The sequence below is a fragment of the Xiphophorus couchianus genome, chromosome 11 (genome assembly GCF_001444195.1).
Source record: "Xiphophorus couchianus chromosome 11, X_couchianus-1.0, whole genome shotgun sequence".
NCBI classification, from domain to species: Eukaryota; Metazoa; Chordata; class Actinopteri; order Cyprinodontiformes; family Poeciliidae; genus Xiphophorus; species Xiphophorus couchianus.
In genome coordinates, this window is record NC_040238.1 from 26,371,998 (window position 1) to 26,391,380 (window position 19,383).

General features: G+C 39.3%; 1 protein-coding gene across 1 annotated transcript; it reads left to right on the forward strand.

Annotated features, from left to right (window-relative positions):
* The first annotated feature begins 6,690 nt into the window (after window positions 1–6,690).
* On the forward strand, window positions 6,691–17,471 carry mogat2 (monoacylglycerol O-acyltransferase 2). The gene is made up of 7 exons (XM_028030455.1): window positions 6,691–6,896; window positions 6,986–7,083; window positions 8,459–8,637; window positions 15,219–15,423; window positions 15,562–15,736; window positions 16,013–16,212; window positions 16,954–17,471. The coding sequence occupies exons 1-7, from the start codon at window positions 6,886–6,888 to the stop codon at window positions 17,106–17,108; spliced, it is 1,023 nt and encodes a 340-aa protein (XP_027886256.1). The 5' UTR covers window positions 6,691–6,885; the 3' UTR covers window positions 17,109–17,471.
* The last annotated feature ends 1,912 nt before the right edge of the window (window positions 17,472–19,383 follow it).

The following is a 19,383-nucleotide window of genomic DNA, read 5'->3' on the forward strand; positions in this document are numbered from 1 at the left end:
GCACAGCAATATTCTACGCCTCGCCAACAAAGTGAGAAATGAAACCAGATCAGCCTCAAGTCTTGACAAAGAAACCGTCTCAGAAAGTACACCAAACAATGCAGTTAGTGGATCAGGCTGGATGGACATATGAGCTACTTCAGACAAGGCTGCAAAAATGTTTGTCCAATATTGCTTTAGTGATGGGCATGACCAAAACATATGGATCAGTGAGGCAGGTGTTTGATGGCAACGATCGCATTCCGGACTAACGTTTGGGTATATTTTAGAAAGCCTGGCCTTAGTCCAGTGAGTGCGATGCAGGACCTTACACTGAATTAGTCCGTGTCTGGCACACAGTGACGAACCATGAACACGGTAAAGAATTCTATCCCACAAGTCATCTGGAAACAGAAAACCCAAGTCCTCTTCCCATGCCGCTTTGATTGAGAGAATTGGGGACTCACGAAGACAGCACAATCTCTCATACAAACATGAAATAGGACCCTTTTTCGGTGGGGAAGGTGACAGAAGATTATCCAAATCATTAACAGGAGGTTTAGAGGGAAAGAGAGAAGTTTTTTCCTTAACATAACTTCGGACCTGTAGGTAACGAAAAAAGTGGCTCTTTGGGAGGTCGAATTTTGCAGAAAGCTGATCAAAGGAGACAAATGTACCCTCCTCATAGAGGTCACTAAAGCTTTTGATACCATGAGAGAACCAAACGGAGAAAGCATTATCGATCATAGAGGGCCGGAATAAAGGGTTCTTGAAGATAGGAGATTGTAAAGAAAAAAAGTTTAATTTAAAATAGCGGCGGAACTGAAACCAAATTTTCAGAGTCACTCTCACCATTTTGTTGTTCGGAATTTCAGCTCCTGATAGCAATTTGGGAGCATAAACTAAAGCAGACAAAGACGATCGTATACAGGATGAGGCTTCCAAATCCAGCCAAGCCGGGGCACTGTCCAAATCATTTGCCTTTAACCAATAATTAAGAATTCTAATATTGGATGCCCAATAATAAAACATAAAGTCCGGCCATGCCATTCCACCCACACTTTTTGGTCTCCTAAGATATGATTTACGAATTCTAGAGGGTTTATGATCCCAAATAAATCCAGTGATGATTTGGTCCAGTTTGCTAAAAAAAGAAACGGGGATAAAAACAGGGACACACTGAAAGAGAAAAGAAAACTTGGGAAGCACGTTCATTTTAATCGTATTAATTCTCCCAGCAACGGATAAATGAAGCAAAGACCATCTATCTAGGTCTTGTTTGACCTTGTCCACCAACAGCTCAAAGTTAAATTTAAAAAGGTCGCAAAATTTACATTTGACCTTAACACCTAAATATGTAAAACCATCAAGGGCAACCCTAAATGGGAGAGAAGCAAGTGAATATTTTCGAGCCACCGAATTTAATGGAAAAATTTCACTTTTACCAAGGTTTAGTTTATAGCCAGAGACGCGGCTAAATTGATCAAGAGTTGAAAGTACAATAGGGACTGAAGAGGCTGGTTTAGAAATATAGAGAAGCAAGTCGTCGGCGTACAAGGAAAGTCGTTGTTCAATGCCTGATCTTGTGACCCCACTTAAATGTGTATTGGATCTAAGTGAGATGGCCAATGGCTCTATAGCTATTGCAAAAAGTAATGGGGACATGGGGCACCCCTGTCTAGTGCCTCTGAAAAGAGGAAAGTATTTAGAGTAAATGGAATTTGTTTTGACAGAGGCAAGTGGGGAAGTGTATAAGAGCTTTATCCATGAAACAAACTTATTACCAAATCCAAAACGTTGAAGTACATAAAAAAGGTAACCCCACTCCACCCTGTCAAACGCCTTCTCCGCATCCAGACTAATCACAAATTCAGCTTCACAAGAATCTGTGGGGTTATAGAGCACATTAAATAACCGTCTAACATTGGAGAAGGCATATCTCCCCTTAATAAATCCAGTCTGGCCAGGACTGATCAAAGATGGCAAGACAGTTTCTAAACGGAGGGCTAAAAGTTTGGCGAGAATTTTATAGTCTACATTTAAAAGAGAAATTGGGCGATAGGAGCCACAAGATAAAGGATCTTTATCCTTCTTCAGGATCAAAGAAATAGAAGCCTGTAACAAGGATGCTGGGAGAGTTCCAGTTTCAAATGAGTGCCTAAACATGTTCAGTAGGAGGGGAGCCAATTTAAGACTGAACTTTTTATAAAATTCGACAGGAAATCCATCCTGTCCTGGGCATTTTGAACTTTGCATATTATTAAGAGCACGTAGAACTTCTTCTACAGCCAAGGGCTCTTCCATTTTAAGACTATAAGTTCGGTCTAGTACAGGAAAAACAAGGTTATCACAGAAAGAGTCCAGAGACAAAATATCAAATGGACATTCAGACACGTATAATGACGAATAAAATTCTTGGAACTGGTTATTAATTATTTGTGGATCCGAAGAAATGCCATTGTGAGTTTGGATCTGTGGGATAAAATGTGTTGCTGACGCGTTACGAAGTTGGTGAGAAAGTAGTTTACTGGCCTTGCCACCATATTCATATTGGGCATGCTGCGACTTCAAAAGCATCTCCTCCACTTGTACCGATGCCAATCGGTCAAACTCTGCCTGTAAAGACAACCTAACATTGTATGCCTCGGGTGAGGGGGAAGCTGCGTATAGTTCATCCAACTGCAGAATTCGAGTTGTAAGTTCTGACAACTTTGCCTTTCTCTGTTTAGTTTCGAAACTACTGTAGGATATAATCTGTCCTCGTATAAAAGCCTTAAAAGTCTCCCACAAGAGAGAGGGTGATGTACCTGGAGTATCATTTGTGGCAATGAAGAAGTCTATTTTTGAAGTAACAAAGGCAACAAACTTATCATCAGACAACAGACGTGTGTTCAAGCGCCAAGGAACAACAGAAGGAGAGCCACCTCCCATCACCAGGTCCAATGTCACAGGAGCATGATCTGAAATTACAATGGCATTGTGAGAACAAGATCGGATATGCGGTATCAGTCGGCTGTCCAAAAGAATGTAATCAATACGAGTGTATGTATGGTGAACTGGGGAGAAAAATGTATATTCTTTACGAGTAGGATTAAGAAAGCGCCAGGCATCAATAACTGAGAATTCTTTAAGAAAATTATTAACAACTTTGGAAGAATGTGATTGTCTGTTAACATTATTTGATGACCGATCCAAAGGGCCCAGCCAACAGTTCAAATCGCCAGCCAAGATAAGAAAATGTGAAGATAAATCTGGAATTTTGGTAAAAAAGGAACTAAAAAAATTATAATCGTCCCAATTCGGTGCGTACACATTAGCCAAAACTAATTTTGTATTAAAGATGCTCCCACAAACAATAATGTATCTACCATTAGGATCAGTAATAATGTTAGAAGACACAAATGGTACTGATTTGTGAATTAAAATAGCAGCACCTCGAGATTTACCTTGAAAAGTTGAATGATACATTTGGCCAACCCAGCCCTTCCGGAGTCTAGAATGATCTGAAATTTTCAAGTGGGTTTCTTGTAAAAACACAATTTGAGCACCCAAATGCTGTAAATGATGGAGCACTTTACTCCTTTTAATGGGTTGATTTAAACCCTTACAATTCCAGCTACAAAACTTGAAAACTACAAAACTTAAATTATCACAATTAGATTGTGACATCCATCAATCTGTGTAAAGAATGACCCATTGATAGCACTTAAAGACCAAATAACATGTGAAAAACAGTACGACAAAACAAGAACATTAGAACTTACCCCTGATTGCTGAAGCATCTTCCCAAACAAGATGCGCGCATACCCCCTTTTGCTAACTACTAGATACCTCTCCCCAAGCATCCACGGACCCAGTAGAACTCAAGCTCCCACCAGTGCAAAGCAGGAACAAAAAAAAAGTGGATCAAATTATATTATCTAATTAAGTGTATAAATAGATATGCATCTACATACATACACACACACAGAAATATAAATAAACAAATAAAGTATATATAGGAAATAAATCAGTAGTAAGGATAGAAAAACTAAAAAGGTATTTGAAAGAAAAAAAAGAGATTTAATAGAATATAAATAATATAATAATATAGTAATATTTATAAAATAAAATAAATTTTAAAAATTAAACAAAAATAAATAAAACATAAATAAGATAAGTAAGTGATTAGAATTAAATATGTAAGAAAGAAAAAAAAAAATTAACAAAATCTGGTACTAAAAGCACCCCCTACATTTTGTGAAATCACAAAAAAAAAACAAAAAAAAAACAAACATTCAGTTAGGTTACCATTTCACAAATATAAATCAGAAATAACGAACATCAGCCTCAAACCAAGTCAAAGTTATTAGTCAGAAGGAGCACCATCTCCCAGTTTCTTAATAAAGTCTGTGGCAGCTTCGGGGTCGGAAAACTTGCGCACAACTCCATTTGGCAGTGTGATTCTTAACTCAGCAGGGTAGAACAGACCAAACTTAACGCCAGGGCACGAGTGTAGGAGACGTTTGGCATTCCCAAATTGTGAGCGTTTTTTGGCCACTGATGACGTAAAGTCTGGAAAGATAAAAATTTTCCTGCACTGATAGAGAAGAGGTGCAGCAGCTCCTGCCCGGCGCAGAATCAGTTCCTTCACATGAAAATAATGCACTCTGATGATAATTGGTCGAGGTGGAGCTCCTTCTTTAGGTTTTTCCCTGCTAGATCTGTGAGCTCGGTCCAGAAGCGGCACATCCTCCAATCCCAAAAGGTCACGCAGAAGCTGTGAGATGAATTCTCTAGAATTGGGCAGTTCCAGTCCTTCAGCCAGCCCGATGAGATGAATATTATTACGCCTTGACCTTCCCTCCAGATCCTCACATTTAGCCTGTAGTTGTTTAACTTCCCCTGCTAAAACAGATACAGAGGTCTGCAGGGAGGACAAATCATCACTGCAAGAGGTAGCAGAGACCTCAAGCTCTTTGATTGTGGCTCCCTGAGTTTCAACAAGAGACTGGATGGAGTTTATATTAGCATTAAGCTCAGCCTTCACGGATTTAATTTCTGACCTTAATGTGAGAGTAAGAGAGTCGATCCTCTTGTCAAAAGTATCACAAATGTCTTGCTTCAGACCTTGCAGTGCTTTGATAAATGTTGCCTCACTGAGCGGTGTATCTGATCCACGCTCGTCGCTCCCCAGCGGCGTCTCATCCATCCGGAGCGCGCCCGATCCAGAGCCCGTCTCAGCGGCAGTACGTCTCTGACGAGGTCCCTTAGTTTCCCTCTTGTCCATTTTACAAGAGTCGCAGTACTTTAAAACAGAAAATGGTCCCAAACAGTGCCGAAGAAAGTTGGCGTAAACGATGACGTCACAGTTCAGCGACACGAGCGAGCGCAACCAATAATTAGCTTTAGCACAATGGACCATCCAAGGACGGAAACCACTCTTTTATGCTCACCCGTGCCCGCAGTAATATCAGTCCTAGTACCACCGTGCAGGGGACAAGGGATCAACCCAAAAACGACAAACCAGTCCGTTTCGGGCCCGGGCCGGGCGCTATGTAGCTAGTGCACGCTGGCTAGGTTCGAGGCGACGACCGCGGCCTGTTACAAAAAGTTATTAAAACAAACGACTTATCGACCAAAAAAGGTGTCAAATGAACCAGGGATTAGAAGCGCACCATTATATACATATGCGAGGCTGATTTATAAATAGGGGTGTGCTTTAAAATAAATGTTTTGTCCCTGCTTTTGCGGAGCCTCGAGAAGCACGTCTTCACTCCATGGTGTTCCTCCGCGTCCCCCCAAATGATGAAATTTTAATGCAACTTTGTATTAAAAGTGTCATTATTTACCGAATGACACTTAATGACTACAGTCATCCATAAAGACTCCTTCATGTCCATTACAGATGTCATGTCAGTGTTATGCTCACCCAGTCAAATAAAGCGTTAATCCAGATCGAGTACATTAAAGTTTGATAAAGCATCGGGACCAAATGTGAACAGTCCGAGGGGTACAAATACTTATGACAAGCATTGAATTTTGCTCTTGAACATTTGACACAAAAACATTAGAAACACTTTGCTGCCACAAACTGCTGTATAATGAGAATGTTTCTGAAATGAAAGTGGGGAGTTGTTTAAATCAAAGTGTGTAAAATAGTTACTGCTACTGCGCTGATCATCGGTAACCTACTGATTCATGATTTTTTTTTTTTTTACACTGTCAGCAAACAGTGGATTACATGAATAATATGAGCTGATTACGCACCCAGAGGGCTTGTTTCACATTGGCCACAACACACTTACAGTGTCTGAATACAGAACGAGCTTATGCGTTTTCCGACAGCCTGCTTCCAAACATTATGTTTATGTTTTTATTTCACTTATATTTTTTGCTTCATCAGTGAGACGGGGAATTCAACATAATGAGACATCTGAAGTAGACAGTGAATTTATTATTCATCTGGGATGTTGTCAAAGAGAAATATTTATCAGAAGGCCAATCCATTGCTCCGTTTCTTAACAGTACCTACCTGAAAACCGACCACTTTATCTACTAACAAGACTGCAAAAATATTTAAGACATTCCGTGCAGTACTGTGCAGTGTGATAAGAAATGTGTGAACCCTCTCCAAATGACCTTTATCCTTGTGTGACACTGAGAAACTCTTGTGCTATTGGTCAACCAGCTGCAGTTACATTCATAAAGAGCCACATTTTGCAAGAGCAAAGTTAATTGTGAAAAAATCTGAATGAAAAAACTGCGTGACATCCATTTTGTCCCATAGATCTTTGTCTTCGAGTCTGGTTGCTTTGCATTCATGCATCAAGTACCATTCTGGGTCAAAGGTCAGCTTTGACCCATATATGCTGAGAAATCAAACCATGTATTGAGTCAAGATAAGTCAAAAGTCAATGGGAGGCGATGGTGGAGGGGTAAGTAGCGCAGACTTTGGACTTCCCTTCCCTTGCTGTGCTTCTTGGACTCAGCGGCGGCACGTCGGCTCGTCTGTCTTCTTTCATAGAAAAATGAAAATTGATTTCGCGCCTGTGGACGTGCCCCTCATCAGGAGGCTGCAGACTGCCGCGGTGGTCCAGTGGGTCTTCTCCTTCCTGGGTCTGGGTAAGTGCTGGTGGGAATAAAATGCTGGAACATCTCCTGATAGTAGCACAAAGGTCAACATGAGAGTGCATGACAATGTGAAAAAAAAAAATAAATAAATAAAATATATATATATATACACATATGTAAAGGTGCTAATAATTGTATAACATACAACATTTTTTGCATCACAACTCCATCATATCACTGGTTATGAATTCAAATCAATCAGCGTTAAATGAATCAGTTTACCTCTGATTTATAGTTCTCTTTTGCAAGACCTATTGTGTAAAAACAAAGTATGTTTTTACACAATATCTGTGTCAAACTTGCACTTATATCACAAAAATTTTAATCTGATGGATTTCTGCAAATTCTACTGCTGAAGACATTTGCACAAAGCTTCTTTCAGACTCTCAAGCTGTCATTTACTTCTTTTCTGAGGTTGACAAAATAAAGTGGGGGAAAAGTTGTTCTTTGTTAGGTCTGTTTCAGCGAGCAGATTACTCATAAAACCCAACAATAAAGATATTAGAGATTGACATTCTTATTTGTCAACAGATTTTATGCAATGTAAGCAACAACGCTATAGCAGGAAAGAAATGTGTGTCACATTGAAATGATCTACTAAAATTATGAAATAAAATGTTATACTTTCAGTATAATTACAGTTGGTAATGATTCACCTATGTGATCAAGTAAATGTAGAATATATATTTTACATTACCAATAAGACCATATAACTTCAAGGTTATCGGGTGTCTGAATAAACAGATATGCAGACAAGGATTTAAAAAAAGACAAAGAGCAAAAAGACTTATGGTATCTCTGGAGGAGCTGCAGAGATCCACAGCTCTGTTTGCAGGACAACTGTTAGTCATGTGGTCTACAAATCTGTCTTTGGTCGAAAAGGTGCAAGAAGAAAGGCAATTGTGGAAAGAAAACCATAAAAATTATAGTGCATTGTTGAACTTTTTGAACATCACAGATGTAAATACCATCTCAGAGAGGTGGCAAACATGTGAGCAGAGGCCGTATTAGACTCAAAGAGAACTTGTTTAATCTTCATGCAAAACACTGTGTGGAGAAAAGCTAGCACTGCACATGAAAATATATTTTCATGTCCCTTTTAAGTCAGACGTTTAAGACAGGGGCCTGCTGAATAACCCATAGTCCCAACCTTCACTGATAATTAGGTTTTCACGATTAAAACATCTATCTGAATCAGGTTTTATGCTCCTCATGTGAACTGTTAAGAGTCAAATCTGGTCCTGTTTGCTGTATCCTGTAGTGCAATAACCTGCACTCATTTTTCCAGGTCAGAACAGACAGATTAGGATGACTTGTTTCTCATGTTACCATGCAGCTCATCATGTTTTCTCTGTTCCCCCCTCAGCACCTACCTGCATTATCTTGTTCTTTTACCTACTCTTCACTCGCTTCTGGCTGATCAGTGTGCTGTACGCCATCTGGTGGTACTATGACTTCGACACGCCGGCACGCGGGGGTCGCAGAACGCCTGTTTTGCTTGGCCTCAAACTGTGGGGGTACATGCGGGATTATTTCCCGATCAAGGTGAGAGAAAGCTTTAGAAAAAGCCATTATTCATATTATTCATTCTTTCAGTGCTCTCACTGATACAGCAATCTGTATTTTAGTCATTTGCACCAAATAACAGTCTACTATTTGCTTTAAAGATGCTAACCGGCGCTTTATTTTTTTGTTCCACTAACACATGTTCACTAACAGCAAAATAAAAAACACGGCTGGGGATCCAAGTAAGAAATTCCACAGCAGGATTTCACAAAATAGAAACCATTTAAACTGAGCATTGAAGAAAAAATCTGCCAGATTGTGTGTATTTGCGTTAATGATATCACAAGAGGCAGGGGAATCAAGCTGATCAGCTGGTTTTAACTTTGAGTTACAAGGCATTCATGTTACATGTTTGAGTCAGACATTTTGTCCAACTGTGTCAGAGACAATAACCGTCTGCAGAGCTTTAGCTGTAACTGGTGAAAATCCATTCATATCCCCGTTTAAAGGTTTTCCATCTGATGATTTTCTGTAGACTAAGTCAGTAAGTCTGGCTTCTGGATGATAGAATTATTTATTTATTTGACGTTTTAGGACATCACTGCTGGTTTTGCGATGTCAAAAAGCGAACAAATTGAACATACAACTCGCTTTTGCAGGTAAGCAAGCCAAAGCAACATCAACTAATTTGGCTGATGTTATAATCTACAACCACCATATTTGGATTTATGGTAATAAATAATATTATGAAGGTTCAAGCAATACTTATTTTGTAAGTATTACAAAATTACAATTACAAAGAAACTGCTGAATATCATTGCTCAGCAATGAGAACATTTGCTTTTTAAATTAAAGTGAACCTTGGACTTATTCCTTAGACTATTTTTTTTTTATTTAAAGTTCTCTTCAGAATTTAACATCCAAGTTCTCATGGCTTAAATTCTGCATGTTGTTGAATCCCCGGGAACTACTTTGCACGTAGAAATACCTCTGGAACTTTGCGCAAAGCCTGGAGGGAGCAGAAACTGCCAGAGGCAATTTAGAACTGTTTTGGTGCTGGAGGTTTTGCATTAAAACAGAGGAAATGTAGACCATCTGACATGGTTCCTGTTTTCTGATTTCCTCAGTCTTCCTGTCAGCTGTTTCTGCAAGCTCAAAGAATCTTACATTAGTGTTAAATAAAAAACTAACTGCATCATATGAGTATGACATAGGCTTCTTTTTTTTTGTAGCTCATTGTGTCCCTCTGGTGGTCATGAATGAACATTGCCTCCCTAAAACGTTGCACAAAAAATATACAGTCCCTATTAAAAAAAAGAAATTCACAGTTATTAAAAGTTATTTTGTACAAATCAGTCATGAGCAACGAAATTGAGCTTTTGTTGACACAAAAATATACAAAAATAACTTTAAAGTCAACCTAAATAACTGATTTCTACAAAAATAATTAAATGAAAGTATTCAACAAAAAACAGGTGACTGCATAAATGTTCAACCCCTCAAGTCACAATTTAAATCTCCATTCCACTCACTGTGAGACTACCTGCACCACCTGACTGGACCTCTGCTTAATTAGGTCAGCCTCTTAGAGAGGGTAAATAATTACGCAATGACTCATTTTAAGTTGTTGCGTAACACTTTTTTATGTCACACTTGACATGCATAATGCCTCAGAAGACAAAATGACATGAGAATAACAAAGCTTATGTACAAACAAGGGGTCTTATTCCAACATAAACTGTAGGTCTGTGTCTCATGCATTTTAGGTTTGAATGTGTTTGTTCTATATTCAGCGAACTGACTCATAGTGTGTTGAGTGTCCAAAAGGTTTACTCAAAAGTTGTAGTAAAACCATAACAAAAAGTAGATTTTTTCCCCCCAAAAGGATACTCAAGTAAATGTAACTAGTTACTGCCCATTTCTGTCTAACACACATAATGACAAACAGACAACCTACTGTGTCCTTAACAAACTTCATAACATTACATGGATGTTTTTTCTGTGGCTTGGGAAGACTTTGAACTTCCTGATAAGACCGAGTGCAACAACAATAACAGCGGTCCAGTAGCATGTTAGCATGATGAAAAGGAGCTGACACAGACCATGTGTGTACTTATTAGATTTGTATCTACTATCTATCTGAAAACTGCAGCAGCTATTTATTTTAAACAGAATGCCTACAGTCAGTTCACAGCGTCATAGAAATGTGACAATTTAACCAGAATTATGCAATTATGTGGATGAAGATCTGAATTACCCATTGATTTTAACACATTAATTTACATGGACTTGTTTAGCTGAACCCTCTCAGTCAATCAGATTATACAACAGGCAATCCAACTGACCTAATTGTGCTTAGTTACACATTAAGAAAAACACAATAAACTAATGTGCTGAAATAGTTCTTGCTGAGTAGATTAAAGCTGCAGTGGGTACATTTTATATACACAAAAAAATGTTTTTATACATATTTGTGAAAACTTTCACTATGTCATGACAGTATATGAGACAGATAATCTGAAAAAAATCTACCAGTCAGAGCCAGGAGGAGGGTCTTAGTGTTGTCAATCATCCTAAAGTACGTGCTTCTCACTTCCACTCATCATCTCTCTGCTGAACTAAAGCTCCACCAACACAATAGAGCCTGCTGTGAATGAGCAAGCTAGTTAGAATAGCAGATGAACAATGACAGCAGATGAACGTTTATTTTGTAACAGTGAGCTGTTGTCTGACATTAGCACTGGCAATCAGAATCAGCAGGTACACAAGCAGGTACACACACACACACACACACACACACACACATATACAGTATATACTGTATATATACAGTATATATATACATAAATGCGTTCCGTACATAGCAGCAGACATGACATGAAGATTAAATCTTAAAACCTTGACATCATAAGGAGAAAATAAGAAAAATCTTCAAACATCTACAAGGTGTCGTCACACACCGACATTAACAGCATTTGCTAAATTTCTCTGCCTCTTCTCTGAACTCATCTCCTGTGGGCAGAGATACCAAATAAAAGTTTGAACTTTAAGAAATTTCAGATGGGGAAAAAACCCCTTCAACCTCTTTTTATCCATTCACTTTAAAGTAAATCATGTCCTGCATCATCTGACTATACAGCGCATTATCTTTAACAAAGAGCCCATGCATCCAAAGAAACCAGGGAGCCTAATTAGTTGCATTGCTTTACTTGTACCCACCATTTCTAATTCCACTGGCTCTGCAGACGTGTATTCACACTTAAAAGAACCAAAATGAATGCAGACAAGACAGTGACGCAGATTCATACACCGCTTGAGGAAATGAATACTTCGCATGTAGATATGACGGAAAATGCTGACTGAATCCCTGAGGTCTTTTTTTTATTGAACTTTACTGTAAAAGATCCTCCCTAATAATAAGCACCTTCATTTAAAACTGTCTTTTGTGTTAACGTGTGTTGTTTTGGACTAATATTTAAATTGGTATGATGTTCTGAAACACTTATTTGTGACAAACACGCAGAAAGAAGGACACTTTAAACCCTATCGTAGCAATACCTCTGAAAGGAGGTTTGGAAAGAACAAGAATCCCAACCTAACCTACAAAAGACTAGAAATTTTAAAACTGTGACGTCTATTTGTTTTAAGCCCCCTTTACTCTGCCAACACAAAATAAAACATTAGCCATGTAGAAACATATCCAGTGATAAGTAATAGATATTAGATATAATATCTAATATAATATAGATATAAGTAATCGATATAAGACTTGGGCTTCATGCTTAGTGTTTATGACAGTCATGTGTTACATAAAAATGTCACCATCTGCTCACTGAAATTATTCAAAGTCTAACAAAAAAAGTTCTACCAGTACTCTTCACTAAAGGTAATTTATTAACTGATTGGTTCCACAGAGCCACAATCCCCAATTCACATTGTTCTTTCAAGATGTTAAGAATGAATTTAAAGATAGTTGAGATTCACATAAATTCTCCCTTGAGCTTTAATACAAAGAGTGATTTGGAACTTATAATGCGTGTGCCTAGATTGACCCATTGATTTCGAGCCTGATTTCCAGTTAAAATTCATTTAAAATACTAATGTGCAGTGGTATTTTAGCAGAGCTTTACAATTTAAGAGTTGAGCAAATGCAGCCATGTTTTTTTTAGTTAAATCGGTCAACTGATGTCCTCTGCACATGGGCTAAAATTGGACACGATGGACACCAAAACTGCCCAGACAGGTCATCCAAGTGCACACCCTGACTTTTGTAGCAACAGTGTAATGACCCCATGCTTCACGGGTTACAGTGAAGCAAGTCTAATTATTAGGTGGGAGCGAGGGTTAAATGTAACAGAGTGCACAGTCACCGAAGTAGCAATACTGTAACTCTGTTGCATCATATCTAAACTTTGTTGAACCCAAAATGCAGCAGAAAAAAATGGTGGTGCAGCACTAACTAATTGAGACAGAATGAGGGCACTCAGTTTGCTTGCAATAATTTATCTAAATGTACAGTAATTCAAGCTTTACACAGCAGACATAGAGATTAAAAAGTTACGATCCAGCCCTGGAAAAAAAAAAAATCATGAAATTGCAAAGTTTTCTAGACCTTTTCGGGGAAATTATAAGCATATTCTAATTTGTATTAATCAAAAACTCTTATGTGTAAATGTAATAATGCTGCTAAGATGACAATAATGTGTACTGTCAAGTAATGAGTTTGCACAGTGTTAAGAAAAATGATTATTTTAGTGCTAAAAATACACTTAATCTTACAACATGTGTAAAGGTATATTAAGCACTCTTATTTGAAAAACAGGTTTTGTGTGACCCAGAGAGAGGCCCAAAGGAGACAAGCAGACGCCTTCCACTGTCTGCTTAAGAGCACACAAAAGCCATAAAATTAGCATCTCCATGGAAACGGCGCTGGAAGGTGGGGGATAGACGTTAAGAGGTGTCTGCGAAATCTCATCTTAGGACTTTTGGCGCCAGGGATCTGCCGTATCAGACAGAGATGAGCACGAAGTGGTCCGCCCTTTTGCTTAGATAAAAACCAGACATCTGAGCTGTAGTGAGGGGAGTTTCCGGGTTTCTCTGGGGGCCGAAACAGGTCTCTGATTGGTTGAACAACAGAACGCCTTCGTTGCATAAATTAAAATACGGAAACACCTCTTTGGTATAAGATGACGTGTAAGGAGGAGAAGAGAGTTTTTTCCATTTTTTCTCCACGTGGGCGCCTTTGTCTGTCTCTGTGTTTCGTGTTTGTCTTTGTCTGTTGTTATTTTGTGATAAAATGCATATCTCTGTACCTCTGCAGCTTTGTTAACTAATTCATGCGTTGCTTTGTATGAATTAAACTCTGTGAGCTGTGACGTCAACACGCCTTGTTTAGTTTCGTTTTACAGCTGCGCTGCTCGCCGAGAAGAACCCGGCTGTGTTAAGGAAGAGACGAGCCAAACGTTTTGTTCAAAGTTTTAATAAATAATTCTTCCTTTACAACAGTTAACTTGTTTTGCTAGTTTAGTTGCTTGGAGATAAGCGGTTTATCTCCAAGCAACTAACATTTAACACTGTGCACACACATTTATAAACCGTAGCAACAAACAACCAGGCTAACATTGTGAGGGAAAGATGGACATTTAACTAACCAGGTAAAAATATAGCAAAGATGTACTTGTAACAGGTACTGAATGACAAAGTAAGCAATTTATCAAACAAATTAGCCAGTGTTAGAACTAGCTAGGCTAAATCTTGATTCGTGTTTGGCTAGCTAGCCTAGCTGCTATCACTCTGCTAAATAACCAAGGGAACAGGCAATTTCATCATATTAGCTTTACTGTACCCTTGTTTCTATCACATTTTACCTCTTCCTTTTTTCCTAGGCACCAAAAATTTTGTTTTAAAAATATTTCTTGACATTTTTTTTCTTTGCCAAGCAGCATGTCATTATCATCAGATATAGCACGTAGGTAAGTTAGTGTGAGTTTTGACCACTAGTCTGACCTTAAAACAGTTAGCAGTGGTTAGTCTCGGAGACTGTTAAGCTGGGACCAATGTCAGTTCCAGATCCAGGTCCACCCTTCAGAGGTAAACAGCACATTACTAGCATTTACTTACCACTGCAGTCCAAGTACCAGCAGCCACATTTGTACACTTACTCACAATTTGAAAACCATCCATCCATCCATCCATTTTCTGTTCACCCTTGTCCCTAATGGGGTCGGGAGGGTTGCTGGTGCCTATCTCCAGCTACGTTCCGGGCGAGAGGCGGGGTACACCCCGGACAGGTCGCCAGTCTGTCGCAGGGCAACACAGAGACATACAGGACAAACAACCATGCACACACACACTCACACCTAGGGAGAATTTAGAGAAACCAATTGACCTGACAGTCATGTTTTTGGACTGTGGGAGGAAGCCGGAGTACCCGGAGAGAACCCACGCATGCACAGGGAGAACATGCAAACTCCATGCAGAAAGACCCCGGCCGGGAATCGAACCCAGGACCTTCTTGCTGCAAGGCAACAGTGCTACCAACTGCGCCACTGTGCAGCCCTCAATTTGAAAACTATGTTATTAAATAAATGAGGTCCATTTGTTCACTGTTGCCCTCGCAGCTGGTGAAGACAGCCGACTTGGACCCCAGACACAACTACATCCTGGGTTTCCACCCTCATGGCGTGCTGGTAGCAGGAGCCTTCACCAACTTCTGCACCTACGCCACTGGCTTCCCGCAGCTGTTTCCAGGCCTCACCAGCTACCTGCTGATGCTGCCTCTGTGGTTCAGAGCTCCATTCTTCAGGGACTACATCATGTGTGCTGGTGAGGCCCTGACAGGTTTTACTGATCAAGTTTTCCATCCTGCTGCTTCTTCATATCCCACTTAAGACAATTTTTGAAGCAACATAAAAATATACTTTATTAGCTTTAGCCCATGTGTTCCTTGTTCCAAACTTGCAGGTTTGATTCCGTCAGACAAAGAAAGCGCTACTTATCCACTCCGCAAGAAGAAAGGTGGGAGTGCTGTTGTGATTGCTGTTGGCGGGGCCCCAGAAGCCCTTGATGCTCATCCTGGCACCTTCAATGTGCTCCTGGCCAATAAGAAAGGCTTCATCAAAATGGCAATGGAGCATGGGTTAGTGCAAAAAGCCCCAGGGTAAAAGCAAATTTTACGACGGCTGATTCTCTGACCTCCTTCTGTTTTATGGCGCCAATCCAATTATTTTGAGTTTCCCACCATGTCTTCTTAAAATCAAAGACGTTTAAGTCACTTGCAGGATATTTCCAAGAAAGGAACTTTCCTCCTAAGATCTTCTTAGAATAATTATAATAAAAAATCTGTGAGAAATTGGGTTCTTATTTAATCTTAAATGTTATGAATTACATCATCATTTCATCAAAAATGTTTCAGAGCTCACCTGGTTCCAGTTTTCTCCTTTGGAGAGAATGAAGTGTATGATCAAGTGGAAAACCCCAGAGGAACCTGGCTTCGGTGGACACAGGATCGGCTGCAAAGCATCATGGGTGTCTCCCTGCCTCTTTTCCATGCACGTGGTATTTTCCAGTACTCCTTCGGCCTGATGCCCTACAGACGACCAATCCATACAGTTGGTGAGTAAGCACTGCTCATTTTTTGTGGATACGATGAGCAGATTTTGTGCTTGTCAAAGAATATGTAATTATTTAAAAAGTCGATAGGCTACATCTATATTATGTAGTGTCTCACTTCAATCACAAATCTCGGAGGAATTCATTTCATATGTGACAGAGCAACACAAAGTACAGCAAATTTGTGAAATGGGGAGAAAATGACCCAAAGCGACAGAAAATTTGTAAAGAATTCTGGATTTATACAGAGATCCGGACTTTATTTATTAATTAGTTGACTTCTACGGGCAATTGGATAGACAAGACTTTATATAGTGATATTCAAATTAAATTCCAAAATACTCTGAATTTACCATAAATTGAACATTGTGTCATTGATGTTCAATACATCAGTACATATTGATTATCAGCTATAACAGCAACTTTTATATTGGATATCAATACTGGCCCACATTTTCAAATCGGTGCATCCATGTTTGTGTATCTGTATAGGCATAACCACTATGGCAAGGCACTGTTTATTAGCATACATGCAACATTTGCTGACGAGTTTAAGCAAAGAGCATTTCATCAGTCAGATTTGACATGAACACAAGCACTCACAGACATCCACATAGCCTAGCACTGTGATGCTGGACGGCACGCGGCCCTCCTGCACGGCACGTGCTTTAGGTAAACACGCCTCATGCAATGCTGCACACTGGCTCTCAGCAGGCCGCCCTGCACCTTGTCGCCTCTCTGCAGTTGGCCGGCCGATCAAGGTGGAGAAGAAGGAGAAGCCGACCGGCGAGGAACTCGACGCCCTCCACCAGCTGTACATGGACGAGCTCAGCAGTTTGTTCGATGAGCACAAAGGCAACTATGGAGTAGACAAGGATGTTCATTTGAACTTTGTCTGACCTTGACCCGAGCCGGCGGGGAATTGAACGGCTATTTATATCTAAAGCTCAGGTTCAAATAGAAGCTTTAAGTGGTGGACTTACCATAACATTCCCAGTGAGTTTATTACCTACAGAATAATGCTTCCTGGTATGTCAGTCAATGCTGAATTCATCTAAATGCAAAGATTGACTGCATTCTCTTTAATTTACATAAAAATGTAATTGTGGTTGGATGATAAATAAACACCAAGAATGTTTTTTTGAACATTTATTAAATAAATGTGGTTTTTTCTTGTATGGCTAATTCATTTGTGTTTATTCAGTCTGCTGCTAAATATTCTTTGAATCGGTTTTTTAAAATAAAGTTTTAATGTACAAACATTTGTTGTCCGTTGTGATTCAGATGAATACAATCATTAAGGTATATTGAATCTGTATTCTGTAGCTATAGTTTCCTGCTGCGTAAAATGTGTTTTAGCTAATTCCCTCAGATCGGAGATACAGTTAATAAAAAAAGGAGATGCCCTATTAGCCCCACTTTGTTTTGCAGGTATTTAGAGAAGCGGATTAGGCCATGAACCCTTTCAGAACACATGAGATGGTCTGGACTTTGTCAGGACTTCAGCTCCCATGTGGTCCACATAATTAATCTCCCATTGAGACAGAGCAGCTGAAAAATTCTGGTGATATCTGCTGCTCTCTGTCGTTTTTACGTCTAACATTTGGAGTCCACTTTCTCACTTTCTGTCGTTATAATTGATTAATTAATTTAAAATGTTTTTTTAAAAAAATAAAATAGGTTCATAATGTTTAGAGGTGAGTCAATTTACAACCTTTTTGTGGCAGTAGAGAAGCCCACCGCCATCCCACCGAAAAAGAACAAATCATCTTTTTCTGGAGCAAATGTGCTACTTTTATATTACTTATATCTCTTAAAGGAGCATCCATCCAAGAAGTGGATGGATGCAAGGAGCATCCATTTCTTTTAAGTCATATTTGATATGTCTGTCCGTCCGTCTGTCCATCCATCCATCCATCCATCCATCCATCCATCCATTGATTTGCTGGTGCCCATCTCCAGCTAACGTTCCGGGCGAAAGGCGGGGTTCACCCTGAACAGGTCGCCAGTCTGTCGCAGGGCATCTTAAAGGAGCAGTATAATGTAAAAATGACTTTTTTGAGTCATGCTGTAATGTTATTCCCTCATCAAAAACACACCTGGGGTGTTGCTTTGATTCTTCCATGTGTGTGAAATCCTTTAATCTCCCGTGGCAACCGCTCAGCTGTGCAAAACGCCTGGGTGGACCGAGTGACGGCACAGACAAAGCTTCTCCTCAGAGCTACAGTTTCCAAACTTCTGAGCTCCAACTCACAGAGCAGCCCTCCCCTACCCAGCTCGTTCAGACTAGCCAACAGCAATTAGCAAACACTCTGTAAAACTGAGCATCTCCTCAGCTCATTATATGAGCTACGTCTCAGTGCAACGCTGGTAAAACGTTGATACAGAGTTAATAGAGGAGCAATGTTGTGACGACTTCCTGAAGGTAAAATTTCAGAAAGAGCAGGACTTTTTAAAGGGATAGAGGCCTAATTACAAGGCGTTAAATCACAAAATAAAATTTCTTTTAAGTCATATTCGATATGTGCAAATATGTGTGCAAATATCACATGTGTAATATACTTTACATATTTTTATTTGAATATTTTATTACAATTAATTAGAAAAAAATTTTGTGCCTGATTTTTTGGGACCCCTAATCCCCATCCACTTGCCCTCCGTAATTCATGTAGCTGGAATAAAGTTTCAAACTAAAACTAAAAAATATAATTAACTAAGTGAAAAGTGTAGATTTGATTTTCTTTTGGGTTAATGAGAAGAGATGTGCTGAGAAAGAGGGTAGAGCCTGTTTCCTCAGGCTGTCTCCAGCCTGTGTTAACACACAGACTTTGTGTGTTAACACAGACTATGTCTGGGTTTGGGGCGTTGTGCAAGGCCTGTAACTTTCTAAAACAACATAAAAGACATTATGTTGCATCACTATGTGGAGACATGATCCCAGAACAGCAATAACCTCTGATTTGGTAAAAAATGCTATTCTCTGGAGTTAATATGTGCCACTTATTCAGAAGCTTTCTGATAAAACTTTAGAATATTCCAAATTTTTTGCACCTTTTCTGAACCTGGTATTATTATTTTTATTAATCCGCTAGAAGTCGCTACCTTTAAAAATAAACTAAACATTTTTTTTTTAATTGTCAAAGTAAACTAAAAAGTGTTCTACATTATCCTCAA

Excerpts from the sequence above, each read along its gene's own strand:
- mogat2 (XM_028030455.1), top strand. Across the intron at positions 7,084-8,458 it reads CTTCTCCTTCCTGGGTCTGG|CACCTACCTGCATTATCTTG; the intron begins GTAAGTGCTGGT and ends TTCCCCCCTCAG. Across the intron at positions 8,638-15,218 it reads GGGATTATTTCCCGATCAAG|CTGGTGAAGACAGCCGACTT; the intron begins GTGAGAGAAAGC and ends TTGCCCTCGCAG.